Here is a 15,693-nt window from a genome sequence, read left to right as displayed (position 1 = left end):
TAAGGCAAGGGGGGATGGCTTCACACTGACAGAGACAGGGTTAGATTAGACATGAAGAGGAAATTCTTCCCAGTGAGGGTGGGCAGGCCCTGGCACAGGGTGCCCAGAGCAGCTGTGGCTGCCCCTGGATCCCTGGCAGTGCCCAAGGCCAGGCTGGGCAGGGCTTGGAGCAGCCTGGGACAGTGGGAGGTGTCCCTGCCCATGGCAGGGGTGGAAGGAGATGAACTTTGAGGTCCCTTCCAATCCAAACCAGTCTGGGATTCTATGAACTGCCCCAGAGCAAAGAGTTCAGGTGAGAAAGGACTGTACAGATGGTAACTGGCCCAAGGAACAGGCAAAGCCTACTGTGGTGCATACTTTGAGAGGCAGAGACATCTCATATGCCACCTTAAGGTGCAGGAATGGTGGGATGTAACATCAGGGAAGTAACAGGACAAAAATCACACATTCTGCATCCCTCTTTCTTTGAAGGAGATGTGGCAGACAAGGAGGTGGTTCAGGTGCTTCAAGAGCTCGTCTGTCTCCACCTGCACTTGAATTTTACAGTGCCCATTTAGCCAAGCCCTACACAGTGTCCATGTGGGGTGGTCACAGATGCATGCACAGATTTGGGAACCAGTGACTTTGCTGGATGTGCCTTTGGGTCATGCACAGAGGTGCATCAGAGCCTTCACAATCACAGGAACAGAGGAAAGAGACTGACCACCTTTGAGAACAAACAGCTGATCCAACATTTTGATGCAAAAGGCAAAGCAGGATGACCAAGGGAGCTGAGGCCACCTGGTCTGACATCACTCCTGGATAAAACAATGGAAAGCCTGGAGCTTTTTATTGTCTGTTAAAGAATTAAAAGATAAAAATATAATTAACAGCAGCCATGACAGTTTTATAGAACTAGGTTGAGCTGAACCCAATTTTATCCTTTGAGGAGATTCAAAAGTCTGACCAACCCAGCAGACATGCAGGATAAATGTGAAGTATCCCTTGACTGAGTGAGATCTGCATTTACCCAGTGTTTGAGCAGGCAATAAATGAGAGCAGAATTAGTGACACCTCTGTCAGCACTGCCTTCCACAAGGGAGAGCATCACCAAACACAGGGGTTCTGCAAAGATCTGTCCAGTTTAACACCATCCAGCCTGCAGAGCAGGCAGTCCCAGCCCCTCAACACCTCCAGCACAGGATGAACAGATCCAAGGACCAAGATCAGCCCCCTGTGCTGCAGAGGGAAGGGATTTCCTTTCTCTCACTCCCTGTAACTCACCTGTCTCCCCTCAGCCCCCACCACCCACCTCTCTCAGGCCCTCCTCCAAAACACTCCATGATTATTCTCCATGACACTCCTGATGCTTCAGACACACTCCCAAACCACCACAGCTGCTGATTCCTTCAATGCTTTTGTTGCTGTCCAAAGCCCAGGAGCTGAAGCAGAGAAGCTGCCCCAGGGTGCAACAACAAACATTGTCTGCTGAGCTGGTCTTCCTCCTGCAGCTGGAAGTGCTTTCAGGAGAAGAAGGAACAGCCAGTGCCAGCACAACAGGTACTGGAGCTCCAAAACAAAGCTTCCAATCCAAGGCTAAATGTGGGACACAAGAAAAATAGAAGGAAGCCTTTCTCAGTTAGTGGTTAACAGCAAAATTCCTGCTACCCTGCTCTGAGGCTCACAGGTTGCTCCTGCCAGAGATCAAAAAATCACATGTGACATTGAAGACTCAGAACTTCAACACCAATATCCACAGGTTTATTGTTTATCCTTCAAAATTCAGGATCTGGCAAAGCTCAGAATTTTGTCTGGTCAGAGCTGGGCAAGAAGGCCAGAGTGGACACTTCCCCATATTCCTCCATGGCACCTCTCCTGTGAGGACAAGCTGGAGAAGAGAAGGTTCCAGGGAGAGCTCAGAGCCCTTCCAGTGCCTAAAGGGGCTCCAGGAGAGCTGGAGAGGGACTTTCAACAGGGGCCTGGAGTGACAGGACACAGGGAATGGCTTCTCACTGCCAGAGGGCAGGATTGGATGGGATATTGGGAAGAAATTCTTCCCTGTGAGGGTGGTGAGGCACAGGGTGCCCAGAGAAGCTGTGGCTGCTCCTGAATCCCTGAAATGTCCAAGGCCAGGATGGACAGGGCATGGAGCAGCCTGGGACAGTGGAAGGTGTCCCTGCCCATGGGACAGTGGGTGAAACAAGGTCCCTTCCAATCCAAACCAGTCTGGGATTCTATGAAAAAGCTTATGGGGGATGTTACCATCAGAACATACACTCAGAACTTTGCACCTGGACACTTGGCTCAGTACCACTGTATTTGGTGGAGGATGTGGTAAATTGACCAGCTCTGGAAAGAACGTGCAAAGCTCAACCACTGGCTGTGAAAAAGCCAGGCTGGAGAGGCACAGAGTGTCCTTTACGTGCACAGAGGGAGGAAGACAAAGCCTCTGGGCCAGAAGAGCACAAGACAGAATGTACCCTTGGGGACTGCCAATTAAAACCTCATTTTGGGTCTACATCAGTGCAAAATTCAATAGAGTCATGTTGGCAGTGTTGTCGTCAGCACTGACACAGCAGCAGCAGCACAGGAGCCTGTGAGAGCTCATGAGGCACAAAAAGAACTGCAAGTACCAGGAATTGGAGGGATGAAAACCTAGATAATGTCAACATGGACACTACATTCCAAATAGCACTCCAAATAATCCAGAGCTGCAGCTCTGGGACATGGGACGTGAGCACAGAGAGCAGAATGACAGAACCATATGTACAAACCACACCAACTGCTCCATTCACAGCCAGGCCCCTCTCAGGGAAAAAGCCACTTCCCATTTGGCTTATGTTCCTTCTCTTTTTTCCTAGAGAAGTACTTCACCCTTATGCTGAAACACCAAAGAGCTTTCAGAGCAGTTTACCAATGGTCACTTATTTGGAAGCTCCATCAGCTTTGAAACCACAGGTTTTGCTCATTTAAAACAAAACAAAACAAACAAGAAAACCCACATCTGTTTTCACATAAAAACAAACTGAGGGGTTTTGGTTATGACTCCAAGTGCTCATGTTACACCAGGCTCTCAGAGCCACCTTGGCTGGGAGCTGCAGCTGGAGCCCTGCCAGAGCTCCAGCCCCAGACACAGAATCCAGAGTGACTCCAGCCAGGATGGTTGGGAAAGGCTCTGCCTGGACATCTGCCCAGAGCTCAGACCCAAACAAAGCACTGAATGCTGGGCCCTGTGCCTCAGCCATCTGTTGGAAAGGGGACAGCTGCAGGTCTGAGTGTGAGGCAGTGCTTTAATCCAGCTCTGCTGGTTCAGATCTCAGCATGGAGCAGTGAGAGCTACCATCCCCATGCCTGTCCTTCCCTGTGCATGGGACACAAGCCATCTAAACAAATGCATAACACTGGGACCAAACTTCATCCTGGCAGCAGGAGAAACTGAGGAAGTTTCACTCAAGACCCATCAGCCTTCCAGGCCCGTGACTCGCACCAGAACCAGCTCCCTCCTGGCTTCTCCTTGCACAGGAATGCAGGAAGGAATCTGTCTGTAAAGTTTATTGACCTGACTAATACCTTCTGCTCGTGCTAATGATTTCATGGCTTTGTTTACCCCTCCAGTCTGTCCTGCAGAAACAGACACATCACTGGTCCTGCTTGGAAACACAGATTGTTTGGATAAGGAGCACATAAACCACTTGAAACCTCAAAAAGGAACACAGAAACATATCTAGCAACAAGGATGTGGATGTCAGCCATTCTCCAAAAGCTTACCAGTACAGTCTGGCTGTGGCTGAGAGATCCCTGGGGTGAGAAAAATGAAAGGTTCAGGTGATGGCAGTACCTGACAAGTCGGAGAGAATCCTTGCGGATGTTCACCAAACTCCTCAGTGTCTTCACTGGCTCGTGTGGGGCTGGAGTTATGTAGGGAAACTGCAACAAAGAGGCAAATCATTCTTGTTATTACATCATAAAGGGTAGCAGCATGTTACCTAGCATGCAATTTACCCAAATCAAGAAGCATGTAGCTTTCAGGGTGTTCAGTACAGCAGCCACAAGGAACACCGAATTTTATTTACTGATAAACAGCAAATTTTATTTACTGATAAATTAAGCATGCTTCAGGGTGAAAATCCTGCCCTGGCCCAGCAACAGCTCATACTGGAAATGCACACTTTAAGAAAGACCTCATGAAAATGCCCCTTCTCTCAACCCTGAATTCTCAGTCAGGAAAGCCTCGCTCTCCCAAGCTTTTATTTCCACTAAAGAATCCACCTCCAGCTTGAGCAGAAGAAATGCAGCTCTTTCATGTGTACTGCAGCATGCAAGCAGTGATCTGACTGCTAATCAGCATGCTGAAGCCCTGGATTACTGGGGGAAACTCTTTTTATTCTGAAACAATGGGGCAAATGTTCTGGAAAAGAAAAGAGACAGGGATAGGGGGCCTCATTCTGTTCTACAGTCAAGAAATCTTCCCTCACAGATTGTCCTTTAAATAGGGACAATAATGCTTCAGACTGTAATTCCCCATAGTGGGCACAGGATCTCCAGTGAGAAATGCAAAGGGAACTGCTTATTGTGGTGATCACAACCTGTGCAGCTGCAGAGCTGCCTGCTGGGCACCAGGGACCACCAACACATTTCCTTAGAAATGAGGCAAAGCCTCCCTCACTCCAAAGCAAGAACTGGGCCTATGTCCAGAAAACAGTGCTGCTGCTCAGTGCTTCAGTGTTTTTTTCTCTTTTTCCTTGAAGATTAATCAGAGCTGCCAAAGGGCTTTAACTTTACATAGGCAAACTATATTCCACAACAGCCTCCTTCTCTTGAACCCACTTGGCAAATGTCCCAGGGTGTTACTGGGCTCTCCCCCACTCCCCTCTGGAGAAATGATGAAACCCAGAGCTGGGATGTCAGCAAGGAAACCAGGCTGAGCCATGCAGGTATTGCACTGTGCCAGCTCAGCCCTGCAGGGAGGGCACAGGGGATGTGGGGAGCACCCCCAGGCCTGCCCAGCTCTGACACAACCACAGAGCTCCAGCTCAGGTCTCTCCTCCCTAATTCTCTTGCCCAACTGCACTTCCTGCTTAAACAAAGACTTTCCAGATTCCTCCTTGTCCATCCTGTGACCTGAGTGTGGTTCTAAAATGATCAGTGGCACGGCCTGAGGAGAAACTCAGAAAGCAGAACGTGCTTGTAACTGTTCCAACTCCAACTTGCCTAAGTTTCCCTTATCTGTAAAAGCAGGGTGATCCCAAACCGCCACCAAGCATTAGAAACATGAATTAATTCATGGTCACAGCTTTTCTGATGAGACATGCAGGTAATTAAATTAAATAATTAATTAAACTAGAACCGTGACTTCTAGTTCTCATTTTCATGTTGGAAGCTGCAGAAATAACTAGGAAAACAGTGAGCAAAGCAAGCAGCTCTTCCCTTTCCTCTCCAGCACTCAGAAAACATCTCCAATTGGCTCCTACTCTGTCACCTTTTGGTTCTTTTTAAGCAGTTCTGAGATGCAAGAGAATTCCAAAACATAACATTTTGCATAAAATTCCTGTCTTTCCCTCAAAACAACAATATTCCCTTTTTAAGAACAAACCAATCACTTGAGCAAGCAGCTTTCACAGTCTCACAGACATCTATGGGCCCAAAATTACATTATATTTTAGCTAGGAAAAGAGAAGGAGGGACTTTCTGAGCAGCTCACCTGGGTATAAAACCCACAAAATGTCAAGGTCTGTGTTAACATTGCTCTATATCAAAGTGAGGCCACTCATCCAAATGTTGAACACAAAACCTGCCCAGGAGCCTTGGGAAGTTCAAGCTCTGCTTCCCAGCCCTCTCTGCAGCAGGTTTTACACTTGTTCAGGCAGGCAGGCAGAATTAGTCCCAAATTCTGTGCTCCTCAGCCCCTGTTCTTCCTCCTCCACCACCAATTCCTTCTGTCCTGAGTGAAAATAACCCTCCAAGGTGAATTCAGCCTCTCAGGAAAACTCAGCTTACATCTGAACAGACTGGAATGAGATTCCCCAATGTTTGTGCCACTCTCCTCTATAAACTCTACACAAGATTTTCCAAAACAGGCAGGAAACAAAAAAGAGTAAAACAGACAGAACTTGCCTGAACTGGTCTATTTCCAAGGAAGTTTAAGTCCATGTTCTCACCAAAAAGGTAACCCTCAGGGTGAGGGGTGTCAAACTTCTCACCTCCCATAAAAAAGTGACTTGCAAAGTAGTTTCCTAGAAATAAAAAACACAAGAGAATGGGGAAAAAATCCCTTTAAATGAGTGCTTCCTAGAAAAGTCTGTGCAGTTTTAAATTCACAAGAATAAAAGTCACAAGACACAGAAAATACTTGCTTATTCACCCCTTCCCTGTAGAATTCAGGACCAGTGCCAACAGTAGGAGAAAGGAAACAAACAAACAAATGAAACAAAAACCTGGAATAAATATGACAGTGGAGAAATTCCATTTCAACTTGTTTTGCAGAGAAGGGAGAGGAAGCAGGAAAAGTCAGCTGTTTCCAATATTGCTCAATTCTGGTCAATTCTTCCTGTTTTGTCCAGTTCCCAGTGTGAAACCCAGTTCCACAAACACCTCAGAGAAAAATGAGGCTTCTCCCACTGCAAAGTTCAGCACAGCCAGAGGTCTCCTGTCACCTTTCATCCCCTCTTTGACTCCCATATCTCACACAAGAACCACTCCAAACCTTTACTGGGGGTGCTGGACACTGTACACCCTGCTGCTGATTTAATTAATAATGCTGACAGTTCTAAATGCAGCAACATGGATGTCAGGGAGTGACTAAAGTGAAAGTCAGCTCTGAAAGTTTCACCAGGAATTTGTTTCATTCATCTTTAAGGTGATGCAGTACAGTGAAAATTTCAGGACACAAAGCATGTGCATGTGTGGGGTTCTGGAGCATGGAATTGACAGGAAAATGAACAGAATTCAGGTGTGTGAAAGCATCACAGAGTAGCTCCCTCCTAGAAAGACTTCAGGAAAACTCTCAAAAGTGAACTTCACGGAGGTAAAGTTTCAGAGAAATAAGTGTCAGGAGAGAACTGAAATAAAAGGCTCCATGCAAGCCACTTCTCTTCAAGTTTCAGAGTGGGGGATGAGAGCACTGAGCCAAATGTACACTTGCTTCCCTGGGTGCAATGCACAGACAGCATAAATTTGTGTTAAAATGAGTCATTCCAGAAGCAGTCACTAATCATCTGAATGGCTGGGGAGGCATTCTGGAGGGATGTGCAGTCTCTCTAGCCAGGAGCAAGCAGGATTGACTCTGAAATGGAAGGGGTTTCATGAATGGCCCTGTTTTCTCCATTAAGGCTTTCTCCCTTTATGCTCCAAGAAAGGCTCTTTTCACTCTGCACAGATGGCAGCGCCTTAATGATGGTGGGATGGCTCAGCTACTGCTGAGCTCAGCTCACAAGCACCCAGATGTTTGTAGCACTGAAACACATCCTTCTTTCCAGATACAGCAATCACCTTCAACACAGGTCCAGCAGCTACTCAGAATCTGTTCTACAGAATCACAATAACAAAATCACAGAATCATTTGGGTTGGAAAAGTTCTCCAAGATCATCAAGTCCAACCTGTGACCCATCATCACCTTGTCAAGCAGATCAGAGCACTGAGTGCCACATCCATTACCTGGACACAAATGTAGGTGCCCCAAGTGACAGGGAATCTTTTCCCACTCCTCCCAGAAGCAACAAATTAAAAAATTAATCTGTGTATAACCTCCAAGCACAGCCAGCCTGACACTGCCTCTCCACCAGAGCTACACCATGGAGGTTTGTGTGTGCACTGAGGTTCAGAAAACCACACTGAAGGCTGAAACAGATGTCACATTTTATGTGGGTCAAGCAGGATCATGTTTTGGAACTTTTTATTTGATCAGCTGAGAAGACAATGCTTGTGCAGGATGTCTCAGTAGCACAGCAGCTGGTTATCTGGGATCAGAGTCAGAGAACTCCCTCTTATCCAGTGATGGGTCAGAATTACAGAATCATAGAATTGCCTGGGCTGGAAGGGACCTTAAAGATCACACAGCTCCAAGTCCCTGCCAGGGACACCTTCCATGACACCAGGATGCTCCAAGCTCTGTCCAGCCTGGCCTTGGACACTGCCAGGGATGACAAAGCCACAGCTTCTCTGGGCACACCCCTGCCAGGGCCTTTTTACCCTCACAGGGAAGGATTCCTTCCTAATATCCAATCTAACCCTGCTCTCAGTCAGTTTGAAGCCATTTCCCCTTGTCCTGTCACAAGGGGATAACCTTGCCCCATCTTTTCTCTGAGCTCCCTCCAGATCCTGCAAGGCCACACTGAGGTCACTCCAAAGTTTCTCTTTTCCAGGCTGAACAATCCCAACTCTCCCAGCAGAGCTGCTCCATCCCTGGGCTCATCCTGGTGCCTCCTCTGGGCTCTCTCCAGCAGCTCCAGCTCCTCCCTGTGCTGGAGGCAGCTCTGCAGGTGGGGTCTCACCTGAGCAGAGGGACAGAATCCCCCAGTGTGGGATCAGCCCAGGACATGGCTTGAGGGCATCTCCAGAGATGAAAAGGTCCCTCTTGCTCAACTGGAACAACACCCAGACACAAAACCAGCACGTTCAAGGCACCTGCCACAGTCACTGCTCCACTAAGAACAACTCCTGACATCTCTACCCAATTGTTGGGATTTCTCACAAACACAGTAGCAGGAATCAGAGCTCCAGTTCCACATTCAGACTGAACTCTCTTTATCTCCCTGCTAAGTCACCTCCTGCAATGTGAAGGAGAGGTTTTTTCCCCGAGGCACTTCCTTTATAAGCAAACAAGAAACAGTGCCAGGCACGAGGAGCACAGGGAAAACCACTCTGAGGTGCTCAGAGGGAGCACACAGAACAACCCCGAGGCTCTGCCACTGCTGCTGCACACACAAAAGCTGCCACACACACGAGGTCTCAACAGACAAACAAACCAGAATGGCAGCAAACTGTCTCCACACATTTATAACACAGTTTTCAGCAGCTAAAAAAAGATATTTTGTTGCAAGCTTTCAGAAAGCTCTTGCTACAATGACACCCAAGTTCAGAGCTCTCAAGGTAAAACCAAAGTTATGCATTAATCCTCTCAACCATTATCACAACCACCTCAGAGTCTGCCCAAGTTGGAGGCAGAACATTTTAAGAAAGCATTTCTTAAATATCACACCAGAGATTAAAACTAAAAGGAAACTTCCAGATGGAAAATATGAGGCATCCTCTTTAGCAGTCACTGTGACATTTAGGATTTTTAGTGGCTCTAGCAGGAGTGCTCATATATTCTATGCATTGGAATCCCAGGTTCCATTTCCAAATCCAGCACAAAGACAGCTTTAGAGCTTCAGCCAGGCTATCATGCCTCTGGAACCTTGTTGCCATTGTTCCCCCAGGCTATAAAACCACCTTAAGCAGGTGTGCAAGCTTCACACACAGCTCTGTGGCTATGGGCACAAGGAGGAGGCACAAGTGTCATTCTCTTTGGCAGGAAAAAGAAAAAGCAAAAAATCCTTGGATAGATCCTCCACAGAAGTGCTACAAACAGAAACCCTCCAGGAAAATGCAGTGACACACTGACCAGGAAAGAATCACACATAAATAAAAGAATCACACATAAATAAAAAAGGGTGGAAAAGGATAAAAATGCCAGAACAAAGAAAAACTGTGGCTTCACCTCCTCAGAGTAAATCAGCACAAAGCACAGAGCAGCATGAGATAAAAGAGAACATGACCAAGTGAGGCACATGAAGCCCAAGCAGTGGCTGTAAGAGGAATTGTTGTGGTGGAAAACTTTACAGTGGCTGGAAAAACTGGGACCACTGGGACAGGACAGCCAAGTGTGACTCATTCATTTGTCCCATGCAAAACCAAACTGGAACCCAAGGTTCCTCCAAGGCATCAAATGACACCAAAATACTTTATACTTAGTACAACAGAGTGCTGGGGGTTTATTATCATAATTGCAGCAGCATTAAGCACCAGATTGTCCAGTCATAATTACCTCTCCCTAATCCCATATCCATGCAACACATGGAGGGGATGCACAAGAGACAAGCTGGGAAGGGACACAACCTGCAGGAGGCTGAGCACAGCTGTGATCCCACCACAGCATGGCTGTGCCACAATGTTCATTAACAGAAGCATTTAGGTGCCCATTTAGGCTTCTCACCATTAATGCAATGAACAGTGAGGTGACAGAAATTGGGTTCTGTTTAATTACTCAGGCAGTGTGACAGCACAGTCCCAGGCACAGCCTGGACCAGCACACAGGGACAGTGACACTGTCATGGTACCCAGCAGCACAGAGATGGACTGGCTGTGACTCTTCTCCTATTTAAAATTGCTCTTTCTTTGATTAAAGCCTCCTTCCCAAACAACAAAGCAGTTCAGCCTCAGAGAGGAGCAATCCACTTCCTTTTTTCCCTCCCAGGAATCTCCAGGGAATCCTCAAGAGCCATCCCAAGTGCTCTGTGCTGCAGAGGAGCTCATGGAGCAGGAGAGAGCTGTGGGGAGCACTGGGGCACTGCTCCACAGCAACAGGGGCATGGCAGATCCTTCACTGCTCCAAGCACTGACACATCACAGAGATCACAACTCTAAAGAGGGGGAAAAAATAACCATTTTTAGCCTGTTTCACAGAGGCACTCACTTTTCTGTATAAACCAGGCCTTCCTCCCAGCCCTTCAGGCAGACACAATGCCAGTACAGGCTCCATAAAGCAAGAAATTTTGGTTAAAAGGTACCACCAAACAGGGGTCAGACAAGGAAATTGGGTATCACCTTACAGCAGCCTCAGACATCCAGATACAGGAGGAAAAATGCAGGTGATACCCACACAGAGACTTGGAGGAAAAGGCAGGGCATTTTTTCTGAGGATTTTTGACTATAAAACTACACACAATTTCCAACAAAGCTGTTAAACACCCTGCTCCACTGAGGACTGGCTCATGCACACCAAGGTGGATTCCTCAGCAAGCTGCTCCATCCTCCCCAGGGCACGTGACTGATCCAGCAGCACCCACATCAAAAGGCAAGAAAGGAGAAGTGAATATTCAATATTCACCTCTTCCTTTGCAGCCAGCTGTGCCTCACCATGCTCAGCCACTGTGTCCCTCTGCGCAGGCAGGCTGAAACCACAGCCACAACACCTGGATTTAGGTTTTTATCTGGATTTAGGGTTTGTTTCCTGGCACGGTGTGTCCTTGGCAGGGGGGATTTGCTCCCTGATCAAACCCAGCTGAGCAGACATTTGTAGTAAGTGAAGATCTGCTGAGACCAGAGACAAGGAGGGATGGGATGGAAAGGAGAAGGACAGGGCTGCACACAGGATGGGTGACCTCAGGAAATGCTCCATCTCCACTTGTTCCAGCCTGTCTGGGGTAATCTCAGAGCCAGGAGTGCCAGTCAGGCTCACTCTCCAGCACACACACCCAACACAGCCCATGGAGAACCAGCTTCTCCCACACAGGGCTCACAGCAGCAGGGTCCAGTTAGAAATAATGAGCAAACATTTAGCCCAATGTCACTGTAGGACATGAAAGAACACAAACTCACACCGCTGTTCTCAAGGTGAAGAAAAAAGGGGAGTTTATTTTCTGACTTTAACATTTATAGTTTTCTCAGAGTGCCAGTGGATTGGAGGGTGACAGTGCCACCTCTCCAATGACACTGGACAAACCAACAGTCCATCAACTTTCTCTTCTTCTATAAAAGAATGCAGACCAATAAGTTATTTACAGAAAGTGTGTGAGAAAGTTTGCTACAAGAATGTCAACATCAGAAGGCTTAGAAAATCTTAAAAAACCAAGGAGACAGCCCAAGAACATTTTGCACTACTTCCAGCTTGCTTCCTGAAATCAAAACCTCAGTCATCCCCACTGCCAGGTTTGGTCCCAACCTTCCCATCTCCAGGACACTCACCCTGGAGGTGGCAGGACCTCAAAGGACACTGTCCCTCTGACACTCTGCTCCACCTGAGCTGCCACCCTAACAGCCCTCACTGCTCTGGGCTTTGCACCTCCATCCCAAAGGTGCCCACCACCTCATCTGCCTAGAGTTTGAACAGCTCTTCTCTCTCCCCAAAGTCAAGAGGATCCTTGTTAGATAAACCCAAAGTATGTGAAGAGAAAGCCCCGGCTTAACACCAGAAAGAGCACAAGAAAATGCCACAGAGAATTAATTAACAAGCCTCTAATTGCATCCACAGCCTTTGTAGGAAATACAAATATTTTTATTTAACCAGCTGCTTGAAAGCATTGGCTGCTCAGGTCTACAAAGGAGGTAAAACACGTGGAACACTCTTTGGGAGCATTATGGTCCACAGATCCCCTTCCAGGGAGCCTGGTAACACACAAACCCAACCTCAGAGTGGAATGGGGGTACCTTGACAAGCCCCAAACCCAACACACCACTAACTTCCAGTTCAGCAGCACAGGAACAACAGAAAGAAGTTTAATGTCCATTGCATATGGTGGTTATAATCCATCCACTCTTTATCTAAAATGCTGTCACACACAGATCCTGCTACAGCCAAACTGTGACACTTTCCCAGCTGCCCAAAAACCCAGCTCCCAAACCCCTGAAAAAGCAGTTATATTTTCTAAGAGAGCAAACACAGCTGCTGGAATTTTCTAGGCAGGTTTCCCTCTTCCACTTCCTCCATGCCACCATTCCTGCTGAGGGCAAACCTGCAACAAGACAAGGTGTAACAGGACTTTATTTGAGATGACAGGACTTTATTTGAGGTGATCCTGCATCCCCTCCAAACTAAACAGGGGTCCTGGCCCCCTCTGAGGATGTCACAGCCAGCAGGTCATGGACACACACAGGACTTGAATCTCTGAATGAAAATTTTTGTATCTGAGAGTGAGGGGACCCAAACTGCTGCTCTGTAAATTCCTCAGCCTGCCTGGAAAAGCCCTGACAGAACTAAAACCTAGAAAAAATTGTAAGCAAATGGATTTTGCAGGGGGAAAGAGTACCTGAATTTCCCTGAGCACTTGTTTTCTACGAAGAATAAGTAAAACTCTTTAAAGAAGTTAAAGCTGGTCAATCTCAAAAGCCAGCCCAAGACAAGGTGAGTCACGGGCTCACGCCACCTGCACACAAGTGGCACCCAACTCTCCAAGCCCTCAGAACAATACCCTGGAAAACAGACACCCAGCAGGCTGCGTGAGCCCAACAGCTCCGAGGTGACAGCCACTGCCATTTTAAGTTAAAGGGGAATTTGGCCATCGTGTATCCAACCAGCCCCGATTCTGCTCCCTGTCCCAGCGAACCCCTTTACCGGCAGAGCCGCCCGAGACCAGCAGCTCGCTGAGGCCGCACCTGCACCGTGGGGAGCGGCCCCTGAGCACCCCAGCACCCCGGCACCACGGGCGGTGACGGTGGCAGGCGGCGCGGACAGCTGGATGCGGCCTGGATGCCGGGCACGGGGACACGGTCAGAGCCGGGCACCGAGCCCCGGGCAGAGCCGGCCCGGTGCCACCGCTGTGCCCACGGACACCCTTCCATCCACCCACGGCCTGTCCGCCAGCGCGGCCGGGCAGGGCCGCGGGCAGAGCCAGGGTCGGTGACAGCCCAGGCCGCTGACAGGCAGCCCCGTCCCCGCCTCCCCGCCTGGCCCGGGGAGCACCGGGCCGGTCACGGCCTGTCCCCCTCCCCGGTCCCCGCAGCCCTCACCGGACTTGGGCGGGTAGCGGTAGGCCGAGTTGGCCTGGATGTCGATGTCCTCCACGCCCGCGATGCGCCGGCTGAGCAGGGAGCCCATGGCGGCCGCGGACAGGGCGGGCGGCCCGGGGGCGCAGAGCGGCGGCGGCGGCACCGGCACCGGGACCCGCACCCACGGCGGCGGCGCGGGGCACGCCGGGACAGCGAGTCCTCACGGCCCGGGACTACAGCTCCCGGCAGCCACCGCGGCGGCGCCTACCAACGGTGGGGCGGGGGGGGGGCGGCATCTACCAATGGCGGGGCGGCGGGGGGAGCGGTGGCGTGAGCTCGGCCGGCAGAAGGCGCTGCGGCGGGAACGGGGATGGGAATGGGGAATGGGGAATGGGAGAATGGAGAATGGGGAATGGGAATGGGATAATGGGGATGGGGATGGGGATGGGGATGGGAACGGGAATGGGAAAATGGGATAATGGGAATGAGAGAATGGGGAACGGGAAGGGGAATGAGAATGGGAATGGGGATGGGGAATGGAGAATGGGGATGGGGAATGGGAAAAGGAATAAGAATGGGAGAATGGGAATAGGGGTGAGGATAGAGATGGGAGAATGTGAATAGGGATAGGAATGGGAATGAGAATGAGAATGGGAATGGGGAATGGAGAATGGGAATGAGAATGGGAGAATGGGGATGGGGATGGGAAGGGGAATGGGAGAACGGGAATGGGGATGGGGAATGGGAATAGGAATAGGAATAGGAATGGGAATGGGAGAATGGGAATAGGGGTGAGGATAGAGATGGGAGAATGTGAATAGGGATGGGAATGGGAATGGGAATGGGGACAGGGATGTGCATGGGGCATTCTGCATGGGAGGGACCCAGTCATGGACATGGAGATCACTGGGGACACGCCTTAGATGGAGAAGCCCTTGGGAGCTCACACAGGGATGCCTGAGGACACATCACGTACAGGGAAGCATGGGGAGGATGGATGCCCAGAGACACACAGGGATGCAGAGGGAGGATGCCCAAGGCCATGCTCTGCACAGGGATGCACACAGGGGGGATTCCCAGGGACACATCTGGCACAGGGATGCAGAGGAGGGAATTCCCAGGGACACATCTGGCACAGGGAAGCACAAGGGAGATGCCCAGAGGGACACAGCCTGCACAGGGATGCCCAGGGAGAATTATCCAGGGCACTTCCCAGAGGTGGGACCTGCTACTGGCTGGGGCTCAAAGCCAGCAGGAAAGGAGGTGATCTGCCTCCCATGGGGAAGCCTCTCCTTTCTGGGTTCCTCCCCTCACAGGTAATCCACACATGAAAGGAAATGGAGAAGCCTCAGGTTTGGATGTGAGGACAGGGAATGGCCACGGGCTGCCTCACATGTGGGACAGAACAGTCAGGAGGATGGCGTGGAGGAAGAGGCACAAAAAAGCCACCAATGTCCCAAGACTGAGTCCCAATGTCCCCTCTGGCACCGAGAACAGAGCAAAGCCACTCCCTGCGATGGGAAGTGCCTCCCTGCACATAATGCTGCAAAGGAACTGGGGACCCAAATTCCCAGCAGTGGAGTTGGGAATCACTGAGAGACATGAAGGAGCTGAGGTGGCGCGTGTGAAATCCCTTAAATTGGCCTTGGGAGCAGGGAAGAGGGCTGGGATTTAGGGAAATGGGATGGAGCAGGGAGGGAGCAGAGCCTGCCAGCACGGGAGGATTCTGTGACAGCAGTGAGCAGGCAGTGGGTGGAATTTGCTGGCTGTAAACACAAACTAAAACACGCCCAGCAGGAATAAGCAAACAATCCCGAGGCCAAACGTGCTTCCGGACAGGCATTATCCCTGCAGTTGCTGTGGCCACACAAACACAGCCAGAGGGGCTGGGAGAGGCACGGGATGCAGGGCAACACATGCTGGGGGTGAGGACAGGAGCAGACCCTGCTCTTCTGCATCCCTTTGTGCAGCAGGGCTGGGAAGGACAACAGGGAAAAAATACAGAATGAGCAACAAGTCCTGCTGGCCAA

At 49.7% G+C, this 15,693-nt stretch overlaps 1 protein-coding gene across 5 annotated transcripts in view; it reads right to left on the bottom strand.

Annotated features, from left to right (window-relative positions):
* MGRN1 (mahogunin ring finger 1) overlaps positions 1–13,829 on the bottom strand; it is a 47,747-nt gene extending 33,918 nt beyond the window's left edge. For all 5 annotated transcript variants that reach the window (XR_008482810.1, XM_054271196.1, XM_054271193.1 and 2 more), the window contains exons 1-3: positions 13,685–13,829; positions 6,094–6,212; positions 3,818–3,906 (exon numbers count right to left, since the gene is read on the bottom strand). Coding sequence is in view for 4 of the 5 variants with exons in the window: in XM_054271196.1 (XP_054127171.1) it covers positions 3,818–3,906; positions 6,094–6,212; positions 13,685–13,772 (296 nt within the window). In the remaining variant the exon portion in view is untranslated. The remainder of the gene's footprint in view (positions 1–3,817; positions 3,907–6,093; positions 6,213–13,684) is intronic.
* Positions 13,830–15,693: the final 1,864 nt, after the last annotated feature.

The sequence above is a fragment of the Melozone crissalis genome, unplaced genomic scaffold (genome assembly GCF_028551555.1).
Source record: "Melozone crissalis strain CALT ecotype California unplaced genomic scaffold, PUWL_Pcris_2 ptg000012l_1, whole genome shotgun sequence".
NCBI lineage: Eukaryota > Metazoa > Chordata > Aves > Passeriformes > Passerellidae > Melozone > Melozone crissalis.
This window is presented reverse-complemented; position numbering and strand designations above follow the sequence as displayed.